The 16646-nt window shown below is 37.8% G+C and overlaps 1 protein-coding gene across 13 annotated transcripts in view; it reads right to left on the bottom strand.

The window, feature by feature from the left end:
- KIAA0586 (KIAA0586 ortholog) overlaps positions 1 to 16646 on the bottom strand; it is an 85523-nt gene that overhangs the window by 58625 nt on the left and 10252 nt on the right. For all 13 annotated transcript variants that reach the window (XR_002001878.2, XR_001522248.3, XR_001522250.3 and 10 more), the window contains exons 12-21: positions 16285 to 16508; positions 15316 to 15388; positions 14743 to 15000; positions 14395 to 14569; positions 8702 to 8890; positions 7624 to 7811; positions 6359 to 6466; positions 5138 to 5218; positions 697 to 893; positions 377 to 495 (exon numbers count right to left, since the gene is read on the bottom strand). Coding sequence is in view for 7 of the 13 variants with exons in the window: in XM_033514995.1 (XP_033370886.1) it covers positions 377 to 495; positions 697 to 893; positions 5138 to 5218; positions 6359 to 6466; positions 7624 to 7811; positions 8702 to 8890; positions 14395 to 14569; positions 14743 to 15000; positions 15316 to 15388; positions 16285 to 16508 (1612 nt within the window). In the remaining 6 variants the exon portion in view is untranslated. The remainder of the gene's footprint in view (positions 1 to 376; positions 496 to 696; positions 894 to 5137; positions 5219 to 6358; positions 6467 to 7623; positions 7812 to 8701; positions 8891 to 14394; positions 14570 to 14742; positions 15001 to 15315; positions 15389 to 16284; positions 16509 to 16646) is intronic.

Here is a 16646-nt window from a genome sequence, read left to right on the forward strand (position 1 = left end):
ACAGGAGAAATGCTTTTCTCTCCATTCTCACACATTCATAACAGAAGCAATTTTGGACATATCTATTAAAAAGAGAAAGGCAAACAAACATTACAAGCTCAGCAAAATGCCAAATGTGATTTAGGTGGCCAATAACAGAAGGTGATTTGTACAGTGCTGTTATTCTAAGTCTTTTTATTTTAGATCATTCATTTCAATGGCCTTGTAACACTTGCTCTGTCTCAACATAAATTCAGGTATGTACTGCTGCTTTTCTCAGTTTCACTGGTTCAGGTTTATCCACCCTTAGGCTGAGTCAACAGCCACCTACACAGCTTGTTAAAATTAGCCAAAAATTGAGATAATCCATCTGCTGAGAACAATAATTCCTACTTACCAATGTTAGGGGTTACAACCTCACAGTCTTCACTCTCTAAGCTGCTAATGCTGGGCACTGTTTCTCTCTGAGCTGGGCACATCTCACTGACAATTTTTGCCATTATTTCTTGTTCCACCCTGGCAGAATAAAACCCACTTAAGTGTCAGTAAACACCAAGACACCTAAGAGCACACAAAAGAGCATTCTTGACATAAAATGCAAGGCAGCTCAAAGGAAAACGGATAAGGGAATGGAGGAGAGAAGAAAGGGAAGGATAATTAGGGAATCATTCCTTCTTCCATATATATTCTTTGCCACTTTGTTAAGTTGCAACTCACCATTTTATCAACTTGTTTTCTATAGTTTCTCTCTTTTCAATCAGTTCATCCAAAATATCAGCAGGCTGCTGAGGAGCAGAAGCCACTGGAGGAAACAAAGGACCATTGTCTTGTGGTGAGGCAACTTTAAACTGGCCATTAAGCTCCAGAAGAGGCTCAATGAATTCTGGAATTTCATCTGTCTCCTCTTCCTGATCCTAATAAATAAGCAGTAAATTAAGTTATGGTACATTTCTGGAAGGCAATGTCACTGAGGTAGCTGTCAGGTTTTTTCTTTCAGAAACATTTGTGGATGTATGACAGCACACAAACCACATTCTCCCTCCTCAGTGCGTTGTAGTTAATTGATACAACTCTAAGCTTAGCAAATCATAAATCTGTAGAGGTATAAAGCCATAGGAACTGCTCAGTAAAACATGATTTGGCTCATATTTCCTGCCTGTGCTGTGTGCAGGGCAGGGAGCCAGTGGCAATGCTAATACTTGAAAAATTTACTTGTGACCTGCATCAGGTTTCTTTAATGTCACACCAGAAATGCTCCTCCTCTAAACAAAAAACTTTAGGAAACATTCTACAGTTACTTGTTGGGTCAGGGGTTTTTTTTGTTTGTTTGGGTTGGGTTTTGGTGTTTTGGTTGTTTTTCTTAAGATAAATCAAACTTGTTCTTTAGAGTCTCTAGGCTGAAAAGACAAATTCACGAAAGTTAACGAGCATGTAGTCAATCAAAACTCTAATAAACTTGCCAGCAGTGAAAACTAGACATTGATAGTTTACACATATGTCACACGTGTGTTTACACTTCCACTAACTTCAGCTGCTGGAAGTTGGAAGGTATTTCTGGGCAGTAATTCAGACAACACTCAAAGACATCTTGATTTTAATGTTAAAATGCTATTTCTAAAAAGTAGAAGTGACTTGGTGTGTTAAAATATCTGGGTTTTCCCAAAGATGCCTCCCTCCTTTTCCCCCCTGGAGCACAAACACAGCACCAAGTCCCAAAAAGCAGCCACTAACCCATCATATTTTCATGTCTTCTGATGAATGAGAACCTGCAACCTCCACTTCTAATATTGAAAACAAATGTCTCTAATAGTAATATGACTCTCTAAGAAGAAAATTTGGCATGCCAGAAAGAGATGAGGAGCTGAGCCCTGAATTACCAGTGAGAAATATGTGATGGTGCATAAAAGCTAACTGTAAATAATATTTACAAAGATTAATCTCCAACACAGTGAAAGGAGAAAAAAGCCTCCTTTTCCCTTATATAAATTAAACTTATTTTCAACCCACAAATTAAGAAGACCCCATGCTATATATTATCTATGAAAAAAAAAAAAAAGAAAAAAATCACAGAAAAGAGAAAGAACAGAGAAAGGAGGAAAAAAGTAACATTTCCTTGTCTCCTTCCCCACCCCAGCATTAACACTTCTCCTACCCTAACACATTTTAAAACTGCAGAGTCAGAGAAGTCCCTGATGGGTATTACACAAAGAACTACTGGGTCTTTCTGGATCTTTAAATAATCTTCAAAGAAGGGAGAAAACCAGAATATGTGTATTTGAGTGACAAAGAAAGATCTTTAAACCACTCTAGGCATAGAAATGAGCAGTGAATTTGAAGTCAGAAGGCTCTGGGTGCCTTGCAAGCTGCTCAGCAGTTCAGGCTGTTGGGATATGTGTATTGAGAACAATAATTCATTCTGACAGCAAATGTAAAGATGTCTTTGTCCAGCATTTCATTATGCATTTTCCTCTGCCTGCATTACTCCATAAATTTTCTTTGATGTTGCCTATTTAATACCTCTGAAAGTATGCAAAATACAAACATCTGGATTAAATAAAGCAAGTACATACAATACATCTTACATCTATTTAGTAACTCTGACAAACTTTTGCAGCTCTACTGCATTTCTAAAATATTTTATATTTTATAGTGCACAAATCCACAATAATGCACAAAATTATATTCATTTGGGGGTGATATATTATCTCTGCTGAAATAAAAAAAATAATGTAATAGTCAGTATTTAATTATACAGATTGAACTTGAACATATATCAACTTGTAGACCAATCTTGAGTAATCTGCACTAAATTCTGCATTTTGCTTCCCTGGAGACTGTTGAAAATATCTATCACAACCCCCAATCAAAACATGGCATAAATTAGAAAGTCTTTCAGATATGATTGGAATATTAATCACTGTATTTTATAATAAAGTATCAAGCCAAAATTCTATTTCCCAAATTACATTCAGATAGTTACCAAAAAAAAAAAAAAAGTTTGAAATGAATAGATGTTATAGATTAGTTTTGTTCCATTACTAAACATGTACATGCAGAGTCTTTTATTAAAGACTCCTGAAACTTAAGCCATTGATTTCTTCTTGATGGATTTCTAAAGCCATTGTCAGGAGCAAGGTCAGGCTGCACTGCAGGTGCCACCTGTGAGCTTTTGTCTGAAGAGAGAAGTGTAAAAATATCAATGTCCTGCCCAAGAGCACCAAAGGGAAATGAGGGTTGAGGAAAATACATTTACTCTGAGCTCTGCAGGTTCCACATTTTGTTGTGGCATTCAAATTAGAAGCAAAAATTTTGAGAAAAAAGCCCCTACCTTGCAATTAGGGCATATTCAGAGAGAGCAAAAAAGTTCATTTAATCTGAAATCCCAGGAAGTTTGCTACAGAAACTGCAGGATGTGGCTGCTTGTAAGAATTTGAGAGCAGACTCAATAAATCTGAGAGTCAGCTGTGGGCTCATGTAAATTGAGCAAGTTTCTCACTCTGAAATAATCCCAGAATCACAGAATGGTTTGGGTGGGAAAGGACCTCAAAGACCATTTTGTTCCAAAGGCCTGCCATGGCCAGGGACACTTCCAGTGCTCCAATCCCTGTCCAACCTGGCCTGGAACACTTCCAGGGAAAACAAACACAGAAAAAGGCAACAAAAACAAACAAAAAAGGAAGATATTTCACACAAATCCTTATCCTACTCAGTTCTAACAGAATTAGGCTTTCATAATAAAAGGGGAGTGGGGGGAAGACAACAAAAGCTATTTTTTTGTATAGCATTTTATGCACATACTTTCATGAATCTGAAGACTCTTTTATAACAATAACTTTGCTTTCTTTTGATGTCTTAAATACCCCTGCCACTCCAGAGACTGATTTTATGCTTCCCCATTGTGTTTGCTTTGCACATTTTTAAGAACATTGTCTGTGTGGTCATAGGCCAAACATATGTTTCACTTGGAACATTTTTGGTATTGTGGTTAAAATATATCCCATTGCCAAAAGTAAAAGATAAAAGCAATCCAGGAAAAATAAATGAAAAAAGAAAAGATGAGTAACTATTATTCACATAATAAAAATTTAACATTGCAGCATTTTTTGGTAGTTCCTAAAATTATTTCTTTAAAGCCTTTTTCTTGTGCTAACAGAAGAACAACGTTCACAGAGTTTTAACTCCTCCCCACCAGTAACATAAGATAATTTTCAAACTATAAATGAATAAAGCATTTGCACACTTTTGATAGAAAAACCATCAAATTAGGTCTGTTTTAATGAACTGATAATGTGAAATGATTCATTCATTTAAAAAATAAATCTACCTGCAAGCTCTAGGGCTAATATTTGATGTACACTCTAATCCTGGGATCAGGAACTCATAAAAGAAGTAAAAAGAATATCTTTTGGGGTAAATTTCACAATTTTTCACACAAAAATTACCCAAAATTTTGGGGTAAATTGGTTCAGCAACCTTGAGTGTGTCTCAGGACCCCCCAGACAAGAGGTCAGCTAACCAAAGGAAGGATTTGCTACCTAAAAAAATTCAACTGTAAAAGAGGATCTCAAATAAACCTCTGTTACCATAAACCAGAAACAACAACATTGTCAAGAATTTCTTCTGAATATCTCAATCTAACCCTGCCCTCTGTCAGTTTGAAGCCATTCCCCCTTTGTTCTGTCACTCCAGGCCCTTGTCCAAAGTCCCTCTCCAGTTCTCCTGGAGCTCCTTTAGGCACTGGAAGGAGCTCCAAGGTCTCCCCAAAACCTTCTCTTCCTCAGGATGAAGAACCCCAGCTCTCTCAGCCTGTCACTATATTCATTACATGCAGAGTTTGAAATTGTAAAGTCTAAGTGCTATAATCACTGCTGATTTTAGAGAACTACTTGTATTTCTAGTGGATCCTAACATATCCAAATAAAAGCTAATTTTAGCTTTTTACTCTAATTTTTCAAAAGCTTCTCTACTCACCAACACACAGTAATTTCTAATACCCTCTATAACACTGTAAACAGTTCAGTCTTACTCACAAAGTGTACTTTTAAAGCTGCTAGGAAAGCAAAACAGTTCTTTACACTGTGTTTCCAGTTTTGACACAATAGTATGAAACAAATACAAAAATTATTAAAAGGAAAAGACACCTTTGCAATGGGATTACCTGCATGACATCAGTAACATCAATGAAGTTAGTTCCTGGAAATGCTGTGTCTTCCTCTTCACTGTGTACTTCTTCTGGAGTCTTACAAAAACAGATTGCAGTTGTTAGGTATTTCATCTTGGGGGGGTGGAAATGCATTAGCAGAAAAACTTCATGACAATAATCAATTAAATCAAACCTTCCACCATCCCAGGTTGCTCCAAGCCCCATCCAACCTGGCCTGGAGCACTTCCAGGGATGGGGCAGCCACAGCTTCTGTGGGCACCCTGTGCCAGGGCCTCCCCACCCTCACAGCCAAAGATTTTTTCCTAATATCCAATCTAAACCTGCTCTCTGTCAGTTTGAAACCATCCCCCCCCAATCCTTACTCTTGTAAATAGTCTTTGTCTTTCTTGTAGGGTCCCTTCAGGTACTGGAAGGCTGCAATGAGGCCACCCCAGAGCCTTCTCTTCTCCAGGCTGAACAATCCCAATTCTCTCAGCCCTTCCTCATAGGAGAGGTGCTCCACCTCTCTAATCAACTTGCTAGGATGGAGTAATAGCATTTTAAACACAAATCACTATTTTAGTCCACAATCTCTGTCTGATTGAGTGAATAACTGGATCACAGGACTCTGGAGGACCCAGCTCCTGAAGTCAGGAAAACAGAATGGACAACAAGCACACAAAAATAATCACTGCCTCACCAAGCCTTCACACACTCTGTCCTGATCACTCAGCATGCAGCAGGTACCCTTAGAGCTGCACAAAAACCTTTCTTGCTGCTGAGATCAAGATTAAAAACTGTTCTTAAAAGTTGGAGGGGAAGGGGATAGAGTGGCCACTCCAACCCCACAGGCTCCTGGGGCTCAGTGCTCACACCACTGACCACTCCAGAAGAGCCAAGCAGCAGAGGGAGGGGTGAGGAACATCCTCAGAACACTGAAGCCAGAGAAAACAAGGCAGGCATGGGCCAACAGGGATTATAATTCTTTACAGGACACAGGAACACTGTTTTTCTTAGAGCTTTACCATGGTGATCATGTAATCTTGGCAAAAGAGTGTCTTTCTACAATTTTTCATTTTCTTAAACAAATACCATGTGCGATAAATTCTTTAGAAAAATTACTCCATTTTTCCTTGAACTGTCTCATTTCTCTAACTAAAGAAAGACAATGAGAACTTTGCAGCAATTTAACATATTTTCCTTTTGAACAAGTTTGAATTCCCAGACAATCAGTACCTGTATTACAGCATCGACAGCAGGGAACAGAGGCTCAGAGCTTGGGTGAATGTGTCTTACACTCTCACTGGCACTTGAAACACTGTCAATATCAATACTTGGTAACACCTAGGACAGAAAAAAAAGCATCAATATAAAAATCTATCCATTAGCTTGGCTATTATCATTGAACTTTTTAGATTTTTTTCTTCCACCTGGTTCTGAGTCACTAAAATTCAGCGTTCTCCTTTTCTCATGCCTGTATCTGATATCAACTTGGTTCTGAAAATCAAATTACTGTAATGTCAAAAACTAACACCAAAAATAGTCACCTCTCCTCTTGCAGTACCTGATTTCCCCTGTTCTCTAATTCCCTGGCACTGTCTTGCACAGAACAGAAGAAGGTGATAATAATTACCTACAACAGTTAGAGCAGAGCTCTTGTGTTTGACCTGCAATTAGTTTAGAAGATTACAATATAATTTATAATCAAGGTATGTCCAATACAGCATTAAAATGTGTTGTATTTCTGTTAAGAACAAAGATTTCAATGTTCATTCCTTTGGGAAAAGAAAAATCACCATAAATATTTAAGAAGTGGGTGAAATAACAGCAAAATGCAGGTGGGTGGAATAAAGTGACACGGCAAGGGAAGAAAGCACAGAACACTCTACGTGTGTTTAACTCTGAGCTCCATGAATCATTTGTGTCTGAAAGGTGTGGGGGAGTGTGTGCAGTCTCAACAATCAGAATCCAAAACAATGAACATGTAAGAAACATTCACTTCCCTGACAACAGAGTCATGTAAAAAATTCAAACAACAAACCCCAACCCACAAGGTAAGGACTGCAAGGGTTGATTTATCAGGAGTGAAACCCTTGGGTTGACAATCATGCTTGAAACAGAAATCTTAAAGGCCAAAGCAATCATCCAAGAAAACTGACATTTATATTTATACTTCTTTTATTCCAAGTTTGTTCTGGCTCAAAAACCTTATTAAAAAAAAAAAAAAAAGAAAATGTGACATAGATTTTACAAATGCCTTGCACAGGTGACTTAGGGAAAAAATATTTTTCTATTTTGGTCAAATAATAAAGATAGTTGTTCAAGTATGAATAAATATATTACTATAGCATGAGAAATGCTTGGTCACTCCATTACAGATTTTTCTAGTTCTCACTGAAAACCATCTACTGATGTCAAACTGTGTTACTGATGGATCAGGCTGCCTGTAGTTAGCACTCATTAAAACAAACAAACAAATCATCATCACTCTTGACATGTACCTGCACAGCGAGCTGAGGTGGGTCCTTTTTCTCTGATCTCATCTCTATTACTGCTATGTTTGGCTTTTTCACCTCGACTGGAGGCTGTGGTGGCACTTGAGGAAGGGAGGTTGTAACTGTGACAGGGTGTGGTTTATCTATGATTACTCCAGCTGGCTGCAGTAATGTGCTGCTGCTTTGGGTTTGACCTAAAAAACAATCAGAAAAAGTTGAAAAAACAATCAGAACTTCATATACCCATCTCCAAAGCCAGTAAATTAATAAATTAATTAAAATTATATTCTGTATGTTTAGAGAGTCTTTGTGCAATTACAGACCAATTAAAAAGCCCCCTATTAACATTAGCTAAACTACAGTAATTCACCAGCTAATTTTAAGCTTCACCAGCAGAAATTGTCAACTCAGCACTACCTGTTTTTAATATTATTCACTTTTCTTGACTTTGGTGACATCTACTGCTGAAAACAAGAATTGTGTTTGCCATTCAATAACTACAGTACTATTACACTTAGTATAACAACCCACACATTTTTGTCTGAGACAGCCTTTTAAAAAAATAATTACCTTATTTCAATGCCTATATAATACTAACCCTTCTCAAAACAAGCCCTATATAAAGGTTCTATTGAAAGTCCAAAAATCCAGAAGTCATGACAAGGAATTTACTGTGCTTGGCACAGTTCTACTGAAACTGTTGGGCTGAAGTCATTGCAAATGTTGAATCCAAGAGCGAGTGATTCAGTTCCTGCTTATGTGGATACCAAACTGAAAGCAAGAACATGAAGCCTAAAACCAAAATGAACTTAAAAAGGTACAGCTAAGCAAGGAATTGCTGTCAGGGTGTCACCTTACATCCAGCATGAAGGATGAGGAAAACCAGAACATTTTCAACTGATCCCTCAGATTTCTGGTGAGAAGGGCAGGTGCAAATCTCATGGAATGATTTGGGTTGGAAGGGACCTTAGAGATCATCTAATTCCAACCCCCAAACCACTGACTTGAGAAGATAAAAGTTGTATTTCCATGAAATAGCAGTGATTAACCTGCACACAATCATCCCCAGGTAATTTCCTCCTACCTAGTGGAATAGCCATGGGAATGAGTTGGCCTTCCAGAGGACCAGAGGCAGCAGGGACATCCTGGCTGGGGCTGAAGAGGTACTGGCTCTGCTGGGCAAAGGCATACACAGGATGCTTCTTCCTGGGGCTGCTGATGACCTTCTGAGTGTGAAGGCAGGTCTGGGTCCTTGTTGACTTCACCTTTGTGCCTGCAACAAGAGCAGATGAACTGTAGGTCCCAGTGCATGAACAAACCCAGTGAGATCACTCTGCTGATCCAAGCCTTCCTACTGAATCCACTGCAAATTTTTGCTGTGGGATGGAGGGAATGAGGGAGGGACTCCCAAAGGGCAGGACCTGCAAGTGCTGTATTTAGATGATAGACAGATGTCTCAGTATTGGCAGCAATGAAGTTAAAATTGCAATTTTTAAGTTGAATTTAGTAGATAAGGGCACAGAAACATGAAGGACTGAAGGACAGCAGTAAGTTGGAATGAAATGTGTGATTTAGCAGCTAAGAAGAAATCCAGAACTTGGGTTTGAAATGCAGCCACAAAACTGACAGGTAGTCAGAGGGACAGGTATAATCTGTAAACTCCTGATTTAACAACTCAGTGCTACTGCAAAATCCAGCCCTAGCCAATACCCAAAAGTCTTGACTTCCATCATCAAGAAAATACTGATTTTTTGGCCCAGTTTTTCAAGTGTATTTTAAATAGCCAGCCAGAAGTAATTTATATGTAAAAACATCTTCAGCAAAGAGCAGAGGAGAGCATTTATTACAATGTTCATTTCTCACCATGCAAGGTCTAACTCAACTTACAGCAAACAATGGCTATTATTAAGGAAATTACTAATGTAAGTGGATAAATACTGCTTAAAAATTCCCCCAAAAAGGTGTTGACAATTGTCAATCAGGCAAAAGTGCTTCTACTGTTATTTTGTAGGTGTTAGATTAATGAATCTGGAAAGAAACACTCTGATAACCAACTCCATACCTTTATTATAGCCAAAAAAATGTCATTTTACTCCTCTGTTGTTTCCAATAACCACCTCCCTGTACCTACAGCCAGTTAACACATGGTAACAAGCACTTTTTAGTTCTGTTCACATTTAACAGCCTCCTAATTAATTGAAGAATGAAAGTCAACAATTATAAAATATAGGGATAATAAAGACTGATAATGTGACTTTTGTTAGATGCAGACAAGCAGGTAAAGCAGTTCAGTTATAAAGGGGTATTTTTGTACAACTTATGGCTTGCAAGTGTGGAAACAAGTCAGAACTCTTCAGTGGGAAAATACAATTAAGAGAGAAGCATGTTTAGGAAAGAGTTTATGTTGGGCAAGCAATGGAATGAGAAATCACAACACAACAGGATAAATGTAACCCCCAGATGTCTCAACAGAATGTCTGAGATGGAGCAGGAGAAGACTTCCATAGATGATAACACTGCATTCAGCACTAATTCTGGATCTCTGCAAATATTAAAATAGATTGGACATTAACAGGCACTCTTCATTTTTTAAGGAAAATTCAGCTGGAAACTGAAGTAGCTGTAAACTGAAGCCAAAACCTCATTACAAATCAGATAATAAATCTGAAGTGTCCTATTTGGTTTTGAAGCACAAGGTAATTTGCCACGGGAAGAAGCAGAATTTCTGCTGTCTTTACATGATGAGTTTGTGCCTTTCTGCAAAGCACAGGTTAGCAAAAAAAACTGTTCTGCAGTCAGACAAATTACTGGACTCTGTAACATAAATAGATACAGTTCAGAGGATTGTGATTTAGAAGAGGTCACACTACATGATCTAACAGTCCCCCTTGGCCTTGAACTTTTGAGTAAAAGCAGAAATTGGCAGAGTATCTGTAATGCTGCCAACTTGTAAAAACAAGGTTTTCACAGTGAGAATGATTAAGTACTGTATACACACAGCACCTCATTTTAATTGCTTTCAACTTTTCATTTCTCCCTGCAAAGTTTATTTGCACTGGGCAGAAACTAGACATTTAATTAAACTTAGCTTTAAAAAAACAGTGTTTTACATGTATTTATCAGTTCACATTATGCAAGAAAACAACTCCAGCTTTTCTTTTTTTTAGAAACGATCTCTTACTCATAAAAGTTAGTTGAATTTTTTTCCTAACTTCCCATAAGAAACTAAGCATTAGTCACCATAGTTTATTTGCAAAGAAAATGGTTGAGAGTTATAAAATGACTGAAAAGAGACTCTCCAGATGGCCATTTCAGTCTTAAACAAACATCCTTATTCTAACACTAATTTAAAACAAGCTCAGTGGACTGCTCTGACAAAATAGAGTCATTTAACAAGGCTGGATTTTTCAGCCAATCAAACCCAAGGCCAAAGACTTCCAATAATTTTGAAGCCTTTATCACCTGGTACATCAAGGCCAGGAAGGGAATCTGTGGGTGCAGATGTGTGAAGGGAAGACCTCACCATGCATAACCTGAAAGAGATTTGTTTATTTCTTTTCCTTTACTTTTTTTAAGAACCTGGTGCTTTGAAGCGCTTATTCAGCCTTGGTGCATTTTATTTACACCCCTACTATAGAGGAGCACAGATCTGTTCCTAATTTTATTATTTATACTTTGCTTTGCCATAACAGCTTCTTCCAGAACAGCAGCCCCCAAAATGATTGAACTGCTCTGTCTTCATGAGACCCATGTGAAACACCATGGATTATTTTTCCATTTTATTGGCAAGGCATAGGAAAGGACAAAAATGAAGCAGTTTGACCATTAAGTCTTACCAAGAGGCAAAGCTACATAATGCCAGTATCAAACAAACCTCAGTCTCAGTTAAAATCAGAAAGCTTGGGAATAGCACACACTCATGGAGTGCTGTTCCTTACACAATGTGCAAAACACTTAGATAAGAACACAAGGGGGTGTCTTATTTTATTTACTGTCAGGATAGAGACAAAACCATAACTCCAGCCTGATGTTAAATAAAGAAACAAATTTTATGGTGGCTTTACTGTTGCTAACACACAATTTGCTCTGCAGCATGACTTAATGGCTTGGAAGGGAACCACTCTGGGAAAAGGCTATCCAGAGTTCACTCTGTTTTCCAGAAAAGAGCTTTGAAGCTGTTTGTCACATGCAGGAGTTCTGGAAGATTGAAGGCAGCATTGATCCAGTGCAGTTTTTTCCCTTTCATTTCTATTTGCCTCCAAGAAAAAATTTCAGATTTCAGAAGAAATCTGAAGCACAGGAGCACAGAACCTGCACCTTTCCACATCACTCACACCTCTGAATTCAACTGGTGGTTTCAAATGATCCATTTGTTGTGATTAGATTGGGGAGGGGGACACTCTTTCTGCCACTTTACAAGATATTTTTTCTGCAGTGATGAAATTGGCCTCCCTGGAAAGGTTATGACCTTCTGTAAAGGACAAGAGCCCAAGAAATAGAGAAGAAAATTCATTTAGTACTCAGCAAAAGCAGAACTGCTGATTAAATATTTTTAAAGTGCCTGTTCTCAATCCAAATCTTAGTGGTCACTGTATCACTGCCATTACTACCCTAAGTGCTTACTAACACACATTTCACCCAAAAATATCTATACAGAATAAGTTAAATTATAGGTGTACAGCACAGCCAATAGTCAAAGACAGTGATGTATCATGCTTCAAATGACTACACCACAGGATACACCTTTTTTCACCAAAGAAAAGACATTCAAGAGAGGGCAAACAAAACACTTAAGTAATAAGGCTGGTAGATTACATGTACCAAGGTCTCACCTTTTAAAAAATGGTGAGTTTTGAGAAACTTTCTAGGTTTTTTGCCAGGACTATAACACACATTTTCCAGGAGGGGGGTGAGAATTGTGAACACCTTCTACCAATAACACTTTTTCTTCACAGATCACAGCTGGGCTCCAGAGCACAGGTAAGGAAAGTGCCATAAAGACCATGTCAGACCAAACAAGAGATTCTTGAACTATTCTGAGGACTTGCCACTGTGGATGTACATCATAACCACAGAATCACAGAAGAGTTTGAGTTGGAAGGAACCTTCAGGATCAGCCAGTTCCAAATCCCTGCCATGGGCAAGGACACCTTCTACTAGACCAGGTTACTCAATAATATTAAAATAACAATAACAATAATAATAATAATGTAAAAAAATCCCCAGCCTCAAACCCCAGCAGTGCCTCTCTTCAGAGATGTAGATATGTTTTACACCATCCATTTCAATGGCCTAAAAACCTGATTTCATTAAGTGACTAGCTGCCTTCTGATGTTAATCTCTTGTATTTCACACAGAATATAACGTTTTGACAGCTATAATAAAAACCCAGGCAGCATTTTTAAACATGGCATTTAAGACTGCATCAAGCATATTTTCCCTGCATGGGTAACAACAGCCTCAGTGCAAGAAGCATGGGGAGAGCCAGTTAATATTTTTCCATGGATGCACATCCTATTTATTCCATTGTGCCCACCATCACTTTAACCACCTCTTTCTCTTAAGCCTCTCTCCCATCTCCACACCTTCCCTTCATTATTATCTTTTCTCATGTCATTTGCTCACTTTCTCCCCAGTAAAATGATCCAGACTGTTTTGTCTTTTTTTATAATATCAGTTATAGATTATTCTTAGTTTTTGTATTAAGAATCAAGTAAGTTTTCAAAAGGTTACTAGGAAATAAAATGGATCCAATTAAAACATTACTGTCCACTAACTCTATATGAAGTTTATCTACCTGACCTATGTCAGGTATCATATAGTCTCCCTTTGTAATTATTTTTACACGTTTTTAATAGGTTATGGAATTAGGACCCTCTTATCCTAACACTTTGCCAACAAAACTAACAAATACAATTCATTCAACCAGTAACCTTTATCAATTAATTGACCTTAACAAGCTATCACAGAAAGGAATTCTACTCTGTTTATAACTCTAACTGGATGAAGAAGGAGTTACTTGCACTTAGTGAACTTAACCAGTGATTGTGATTACATCTTTCAATATTTTCAAGCTAACAGATGTCATCTTCATGCCCTTATATTTAATTTTTCCTATTTCAATTGATGTATTAGAAACAGGAAATTAAATATCAGACTTCCTTCAGTTTTCAAGTCTCAGTACATTTCTGAACTCTGAATGAATTAAATATTTAAATGAAAAATCACTGGATAAACCTGACACAAAAAATACATCTCCCAGTGACATCTATAAAAAATTGAGTTCATTTTTCAACACACTCAGTTGTGATTAATTTTAGCAATTCAGCTCATTAAATCTTGGACAACAATAAATACACACTAACACATTAATCATATTTAGAAATAAATAATTATGTTAGAATAATTTATTTAACAATCTAAAAGAAGTGAGAGACACATTAAGCAAAGTTGAAAAACTTCCAGTATTTTTTAGTTTTGAAAAGAAGATCTTAAATAGAAAGAAACTATTTCAAATGGACAGAACCTACAATAACCATCTAGTCCAACTGCCTGACCACTTCAGGGCTGACCAAAAGTTAAATTAAGGGCATTTTCCAAATGCCTCTCAAGCCCTGACACACCTGAGGCAGTGACCACCTCTCTGAAAAGCCACTGCTGTTACTTAATCTTTATGTTGAAGAGCGGATGAATTACAATTAACAATTAATTTTCACAAGGAATTCCTGGTAGAAAAACTGGGAAGGAACACCTTGTTCCCATCAAAGAATCACTTACCTCTAACAGTCTCTATCAGTTTGGGTCTGGGAAGTTTAAATTTGGGAGAGGGAGAGTTGAATCTCAGGTAAGGTCCCTTTTTAAGCGTGCTACGGTGACCCTGGTAAATGGGTTTCCCATAAACTCGAGACAGATAATCTTCATTCTGGACCAGTGCAGTTCCACCTACATCTTCCTGATGGACACCAAAAAGGAAAAAAAAAGTAGTTTATAATTCTTCATTTATGTAAATTGGAGCAGGACAGAGCTATCACTTTCATTTTGAATCAGTACTCCTGCACACACAATTTTTCACCTCAACACTGAACAGCTTTTTTCAGAAAAGAAACCAATTACTTGGCAACTCACATCTGCCTTTCTTTCTCTGCTCTGCACATTTTCAGAAAAGTAAGTCCTAAACCTCTCTTTCTTTGTGTCACCTTCCAGCTGCTTCTGCAATGGCTTAGCTGCAGATAAAGGCCTTTTTGTCAAGCTTCCTTGGATGTTTTGAGTTTTCTCTTTAATTTCTTTCTTGGTCTTCACAGCCCTGAGGTTTTGGGCTCTCTTGTTCCATGGGGCTTTTGGATCACATTTCTCTTGCTCTGAATCATTTGTTCCCATCTCAGCCTAAACAGGAAACATAAATGTAATAAATGGAGATATTTATCTTCAAGGCCATCAGCAGAGAGTGTGGATAACTTTGTAGCTCTGAGAAAGGATCTGTTTTTCATGTTAGCCAGCAACTGAGACCAGGGATTTTCATTACAGTTTTAAATCAGAGGTAAATATTCTGTTATAGCTTACTGCATGAGAGCAATAATGGGCAGCTTTCTCATGTTTTCAAGGGGTGAGTAAATCACTTTACTGTGAACATGAAAGAACAAGACAAGGTGGAAAAACATAACACAAAAATCCAAACTAATCTCATTTTTCCAGCCCTACCTGGATTTCCTCACTGATTGTCTTGATCCAGTCATCCACAGTCCTTCGGATACGAATCTCCTCCAAGACATCTCTGAAACAGAAGAAAGAAACATTTTAGGTCAGTGCTTCTCAAATTGCACAGATTTGCTCCTGGGAAAGTAATGACCTTTAAATACTTTAAAAGAAAAGCAGACAGTGAGATTCTGCACCTCTACACTGCCCTAAAGGCACCAAGCAAAGCCCATGGAGAGTCCCAGCCCCAAATCTGCTCTTGCATGGTGCCACCTGCAAACCCCACTCCCTGCTGGGAAATACTGACATTATTACAAATGTTTTAGGAGTAAGAGGCAGCCATGTGTCACTTCCTACTTTGATCACAACTGAAAAATCAACAAAAATATTCCAACTTAACAAAAAAGCAGATGACAAATTATTACATCCTCTAAAAGATAATGAGGGCAGGTACCAGGCCTAAAAAAATCCCTTAGGCATACAGAATAGCTACCTTCCTCAGGAAAATGCAAATTCAGATTGTATTTTAATAGAAAAGTTCCATTATTATTCAAGCAGGAGTATTTAACACAACTAGCAAAGCAAAAGATCAAAAGCCAAAGATCTGTTGTGAGGTGATTAAATTCTGTAAATTTACAGGCTTATGAAACCTCTTCTGGCTCTGAATAATTAAATTAGGCTTCAATTTTCTTATTAATGAAAGTTGGTATGGGAACAGTTAAATGTCCTGGCAGCAGAGCAGGGCTTTATCAGTCTGCTTTATCAGTCCAGCTGATAAAGCCTCAGAAATCAGATTTAGACACCTGATAAAAATCAGTTCATACCACAAGGGTTGAAAAACATCTGAATTTCAAGAATCAGACAACATTTGCTAGAAAGGGACAATAAATCCTTTTTGCAGGCAAGAGCACGAGTTCTTCAGTGCCCAGATCAGGAAACATCAATCCCACAAAGCACTGAACTGCAGGGTCTGACCTGTCTGTAGTGGAGTTACTGAAAGAATACGTGGCATCTCCATCTTTTGCACGAGTAACAGCTTCCAGATTCTCCTCAAGGACTTTTTTGTTGTTTTGCACTCCTCTCAAAACCTTTTCAGCATCTGTCAGTATGGACTTTGGCACTTTGACATTTTGAAGGATGGATGGCTCATTCTGCACATGATGTTCAGGAGGATCAGGTCCAACAGAAGGACTTTTGGGCTAAAATTGAAACAGAACCTCTAGCTTTTAATCAGAGATTGTAATTTCCTATTAATCTGTAATCACATCAATGCCATCATATGAAATACTGCCCAAGTGCACTATCAGCAACTTCAATTACTCAAGAATGTTCATTAT

The sequence above is a fragment of the Parus major genome, chromosome 5, assembly GCF_001522545.3.
Source record: "Parus major isolate Abel chromosome 5, Parus_major1.1, whole genome shotgun sequence".
Lineage (NCBI taxonomy): Eukaryota > Metazoa > Chordata > Aves > Passeriformes > Paridae > Parus > Parus major.